The sequence below is a fragment of the Triticum dicoccoides genome, chromosome 7B, assembly GCF_002162155.2.
Source record: "Triticum dicoccoides isolate Atlit2015 ecotype Zavitan chromosome 7B, WEW_v2.0, whole genome shotgun sequence".
Taxonomy (NCBI): domain Eukaryota; kingdom Viridiplantae; phylum Streptophyta; class Magnoliopsida; order Poales; family Poaceae; genus Triticum; species Triticum dicoccoides.
In genome coordinates this window covers 437,387,315-437,393,004 of record NC_041393.1, presented here as the reverse complement: position 1 = coordinate 437,393,004, position 5,690 = coordinate 437,387,315, and the positions used below count along the sequence as shown (strand labels likewise).

The following is a 5,690-nucleotide window of genomic DNA, read 5'->3' as shown; positions in this document are numbered from 1 at the left end:
TAAGTCCGAAAAGAAACATGCATGAAAATTAAGAAGAGCTAGAGCAAGTCTGCATGAAAATTAAGAAGTGCTATTCAGTATGAATGCCCTGAAGTTTCTGTGCACGTCATGCCAAGTCAACAAACACGTAGCATGCATGTGAGCCATAAAAAATGATCACAGTTCAGCACCTACAGCAGCCTTACACAACAGATCAAGCCATGAAGTGATAATAACAGTGTGTGATGAGAAACTGGCCACTCCTTTTAATTATTATGAGCAACAAAACATCTAGTTTCAGATACTCAAAAGGATTCATTCATATACTTAATTATATGCTGATAAGGATTATACTCTGTCGTGGATTTGTTTTAATCGCAGAAGATAGAATTTGTAAATAATCTCCTACTAGCATGTAGCGACTAAGATTTAAGCAGGTATGACAATTCATGTGTTACTATTCCACAAAGGCAGCAAAGAGATATTCTAGAGGTGAAGTAAATGGGGCGCATTTGGAGCCTGAATTGGGATACAGATCAGGCACTAGAATAGTTCCCACAATATTGACACCATCCTGATGAGTGATGAGTACGAGTGATGAGTCCCCTCTCCATCAGGTCGCGAGCCAGAGACTCGTTGATCTGCAGGTAGTAGGTAGACACAGGGTGAGCAAGACCATCAGCACCATATATAAATCAAACAACACATATGATGATACACTAATACACTGTGCATACTTGAAAATGCCAGAAGAGTTAAAATTATTAAACTGAGAGCAGCTGCAGCAGCTCAAAGTGGCAGCAGCTCAAAAACAAGCCTACAACAGCTCAAAGTGGCAGTAGCTCTCATAAGGTTTTGCATTTAAGTATTCACAACTGCTACAACTTTAAGCCATTTAAGTATGAATAATAAGAAACAACATCTCTTGGGAAGAGTGTAGACAACTTTAACAGAACAAATGAGAAATGACTCTTTAACGCAATATCACAACTACTCAAAGGTGAGAACGAGGAACATGCCATTTATCTTTCAAATGTCAAAGATCGTCACTTCAATCATCACATACACAATCAAGTACACTATAATGAGAGTGTTGTTTTTTAGACTGCACGGTCAACAACAACAACAAGTGTACATAACGTTTAGGTACACAAGCATGCATAGGAATCGAATCCAAGCGGGTGAATCGGATCGGAAATAAAAAATTAGTTATTCAGAATTTCCGCCATCCCGACAGGCAACCGACGGCCAGGATCAAACATCACAAATGAACCGATGCCCAGGGATCAGACACGTGTCGCTTACCACCACAGATCTCTCACAGGTCACTACCAAGCTGAAGTGGATCTTGGTCGTCGATTTTCGCACCAGACGATCAGTTCGGACGCATATTTTACTCCCAGTTGCAACCTATCCAGATCCCTTCTGGCAGCAAAAAATACACAGACAAGAGATTCGTAAGCTAAACTGAGAAAAATTAAGCAAAGCAAATGTTAATTCATTGTTTTTGGAAGTATAAAAGCAACACTAAGTAAATGGTTCCCTTAGTAATAATATATTGCTCGTCAGATAGTATCAGTATTAGCATGGTTAATTCATCATTGGGAACCTTACAACCAGATTACGAGCAAACAGACAATAATGTCTCACGGCAAAGTATGGGTGCGCATACCTTTCCCTTCATGAAGTTGGAGAGGCGGCGCATGGAGAGCGGCGGGCGGCTAGTCTTGCTCATGAAGAGCCTCTTGAGGATGACGATGTTGAACATGCTCTTGGTCCTCCTCACCAGGAAACGGTAGAGCTGCACTCCAGAAAGCAACACAACAATCACAATCCAGAAGCAAACCACACATAAAAAAGCCGATCTGGTCTATGCAACCCTAGACTATACAGCGCTGCATCCAACAAGAAATGGCGGCCTACCTAGGTAGAATGAAATACAGCTAAACTAACAATCACAAATGCGGCTAGAGCTAATCGAATCACGAAACATTCCTTGCGGATGACATCTTAAACAAAGAAGTGGGTCATCGGACGACGAGTTCGCGCCTGAACACCTTGACGAGGAGCTTGAGGTAGACATCGTCGGACTTGGGCGCGGCGCGCTTGGTCCTCTTGTTCCTCCCACCGGCAACGAGGTCGATACCCTGAGCAGCACAGCAGCGTTAGCGCACGTGGCCTAGAGGAAACCTGGAAGGATCTGGATGGGGAGCGGGGGCTGGGAGGCTCACCATGGCTGCTTCTGCGGCGGTAGGGTTTCCTCGCAGGGTCGCACTATGGCTGCTACTTCTTACCTCGTCCGCCTCCATCTCGGGAAGGAGAGTGGCGACGCGTTGAGGGGACGCTTGGGGGCAACGTGGAAGGCGTCGAGGTCGAGGCGGGAGCGGAGCTTGGCGGCCTCGAGGTCATAGAGCGGGAGGAGGAGGCGCACGGCCTCGGTGTCCGCCACAACGTAGAGCGCGGACTCCTCAACGTCGGCCAGGAGGCGACGCACGGCCTCGGTTTCCGTGGATCGGAGGGCCGTGAAGAGCGCCTGGTGGGAGTACGGCGGGAGATCCATTGTCGGGCGACCGGCCAACCGGAGAGCCGGCGCGGAGCTGACCAAACGGAACCCTAGCGCGTCGGCCGACCTGCTCGACTCGATCTGGGGCATAGGGTAGGGAAAGATGGTGAGGGGAGGGAGGGACGAGGTCGGCGGCGGTGGTGAGGAGGGCTACGAGGTCGGCGGTGGGTGGGAGCGGCGGGGAGAGGACTGGATTAGGGAAATGAGGCTGGGGAGAGGACTGGATCGAGGGAGGAGGTAGCGGCGGCTGCGAGGAGAGGAGTGGTGTGATGGGGGGAGTCGATGGGATCTGACCTAGGGTTTGGGCTGCGGGTGGGGGTATCTCTTTTTCATTTTATTTCCTATTTTTTCTGTAGATAGATGGATGGATGGATGTGGGATGGAGAGATGGATGGATGGATGGATGGGCGCCATGTCATCGATCCGTGGGAAGAGTCCTGATTGGTTCGAAAAACCAGTGATTTAAAAAAGTGTCTAAGTACTAAAAATAGAGGGATTTTGTGAAGTAGCTATCAAAAATATTTTGCAAAATGGCACCACACAAATTTTCACTAGAGTTAGACCACATTTTATGGATAAGGACCAATTTCTATGCATTTCTGATCTTTCTAGCTATTTTTAATCATTTTCCGAGTGCCCAAAATGACTTTTTTGTGAAGGACATACCATATATTTGTTGCAAAATTGTACCAAATCAATTTTCTAAAATACTAGGACATATTTAACGCACAATTGACCAAATTATTGGGTGTCAAAATTTTTGATCCACCTCTCATGAAAAAGACAAATTCCCGCTCATTTAGTAGGAAATGGGTCAAATTTGAACTGCAGCATCCTCATTGTTTGTTATTTATTTTTTCCAAAAATCATTTCTAGGTACAAAAGTATCTATTTAATCAGAGAAACACCAAAAAAATTCCAAGATGCAAGCACTAGCTAGGAACGGTCATTCCCGCCGTTTTGACCGCATTCTGAAACGGGCATAAAAAATAAAAAAAATTCAAAAAATTGGAAAACCTTCTCATTGTGTCATTATATGTGACCAAGTTACCAGAAAAAATAATAAACTTGTAATGCGGCAATTCTTTTAAAAAACTGTGCTCAGAAACGAGCTATCATGTGTGGAGATCAATGGCTTTCAAGCCAAATGATCAATCTTATGGCCACATTCATGGCATAGTTTGTTCAAATGATCTCATATTGTGCACAAGGGTGCATATTGGAATGGCAAACAATATTGCCTAAGGAAGTTTTCATTTTCTTTGGACGAAAAAACCATTTTCCATTTTTCAAGTGCCCAAAAGGAGGTTTTTTGTGAAGGGCCTACCAAATAATTGTTGCAAAATTGGACCAAATCATTTTCCTAAAATATTATTCCATATTTAATTCACAATTGACCAAATTTTTGGGTGTAAAAAGGTTTGATCCACCTCTGGTGAAAAAGACAAATTTTTGCCGATTTAGCTGGAAGCGGGTCAAATTTGAACCGCAGCTGCCTTGTAGTTTGCTCTTTATTTTCTCTAAAAATTATTTCTAGGTACATAAGTATCTATTTAATCATAGAAACACCAAAAAAATTCCAAGATTCAACCACTAGCTAGGAACGGCCATTCCCACCGTTTTGACCGCATTTTGAAACGGGCATAAAAAATTCAAAAAAAAATCAAAAAATTGGGAAACCTTTGCATTGTGTCATTATATGTGTCCAAGTTCCTAGGAAAAATAACAAACTTGTAATACGGTAATTATTTTAAAAAAGTGTTCTCAGAAACGAGCTATCACGTGTGGAGATCAATGGCTTTCAAGCCAAATGATCAATCTTATGGCCACATCTATGGCATAGTTTGTTCAACTGATCTCATATTGTGCACAAGGGTGAATATTGGAATGGCAAACAATGTTGCCTAAGGAAGTTTTCATTTTCTTTGGACGAAAAAACCATTTTCCATTTTTCGAGTGCCCAAAAGGAGGTCTTTTGTGAAGGACCTACCAAATAATTGTTGCAAAATTGGACCAAATCATTTTTCTAAAATACTAGGCCATATTTAATGCACAATTGACCAAATGGTTGGGTGTAATAAGTTTTGATCCACCTCTGGTGAAAAAGACAAATTCCCGCCGATTCAGTTGGAAGGGGGTCAAATTTGAACTATAGCTACCTCGTAGTTCGCTCTTTATTTTTTCCAAAAATCATTTCTAGGAACATAAGTATCTGTTTAATCAGAGAAACACCAAAAAAATTCCAAGATTCAACCACTAGCTAGGAACGGTCATTCCCGCCATTTTTGACCGCATTTTGAAACGGGCATAAAAAATTCAAAAAAATCAAAAAATTGGGAAACCTTCTCATTGTGTCATTATATGTGGCCAAGTTCCTAGGAAAAATAATAAACTTGTAATAGGCAATTATTTTAAAAAAGTGTTCTCAAAAACGAGATATCACATGTGGAGATCAACGACTTTCAAGCCAAATGATCAATCTTATGGCCACATTCATGGCATAGTTTGCTCAAATGATCTCATATTGTGCACAAGGGTGCATATTGGAATGGCAAACAATGTTGCCTAAGGAAGTTTTCATTTTCTTTGGACGAAAAAACCATTTTCCATTTTTTGAGTGCCCAAAAGGAGGTTTTTTTGTGAAGGACCTCCCAAATAATTGTTGCAAAATTAGACCGAATCAATTTTTTAAAATACTAGGACATATTTAATGCACAACTGACAAAATGGTTGGGTGTAAAAAGTTTTGATCCACCTTTCATGAAAAAGACAAATTTTCGCCGATTCAGCTAGAAGCGGGTCAAATTTGAGCTGCAGCTGCCTCATAGTTTGCTATTTATTTTTTCCAAAAATCATTTCTAGTTACATAAGTACCTATTTAATCATCAATACCTGGTTTGGTGGCAATACGTCGAGGTTTGGGCGGTGGCCGAGGGCCCCAACTCTAGAGCGTGTAAACTCGCATGCCCGCCACGTGGTCACCGCGTGACCGTGGCGTTGCCATGTGTTCTGGGCGGCCTAGGCATGTCTAGTGGGTTGGGCACTCCCCAGGTAGGTGCTAGGAAGACAATTACAACATAATATTCTCACGAGGAGACCGATCGACGCTAAAACATGAATTAGCAGCCAAGTGTTTGATTAGCGGTAC

At 42.6% G+C, this 5,690-nt stretch overlaps 1 protein-coding gene and 1 non-coding gene across 2 annotated transcripts; both read right to left on the bottom strand.

Annotated features, from left to right (window-relative positions):
- Nucleotides 1-1,237: 1,237 nt before the first annotated feature.
- On the bottom strand, nt 1,238-2,254 carry LOC119336187 (60S ribosomal protein L18-3-like). Its single transcript, XM_037608199.1, has 4 exons — nt 2,211-2,254; nt 2,037-2,126; nt 1,652-1,780; nt 1,238-1,404 (listed from the first exon to the last, which is right to left on the bottom strand). The coding sequence occupies exons 1-4, from the start codon at nt 2,211-2,213 to the stop codon at nt 1,390-1,392; spliced, it is 237 nt and encodes a 78-aa protein (XP_037464096.1). The 5' UTR covers nt 2,214-2,254; the 3' UTR covers nt 1,238-1,389.
- On the bottom strand, nt 1,517-1,588 carry LOC119342498. The gene has a single exon (XR_005165623.1). It is a non-coding gene; the product is annotated as a small nucleolar RNA snoR53Y (small nucleolar RNA).
- Nucleotides 2,255-5,690: the final 3,436 nt, after the last annotated feature.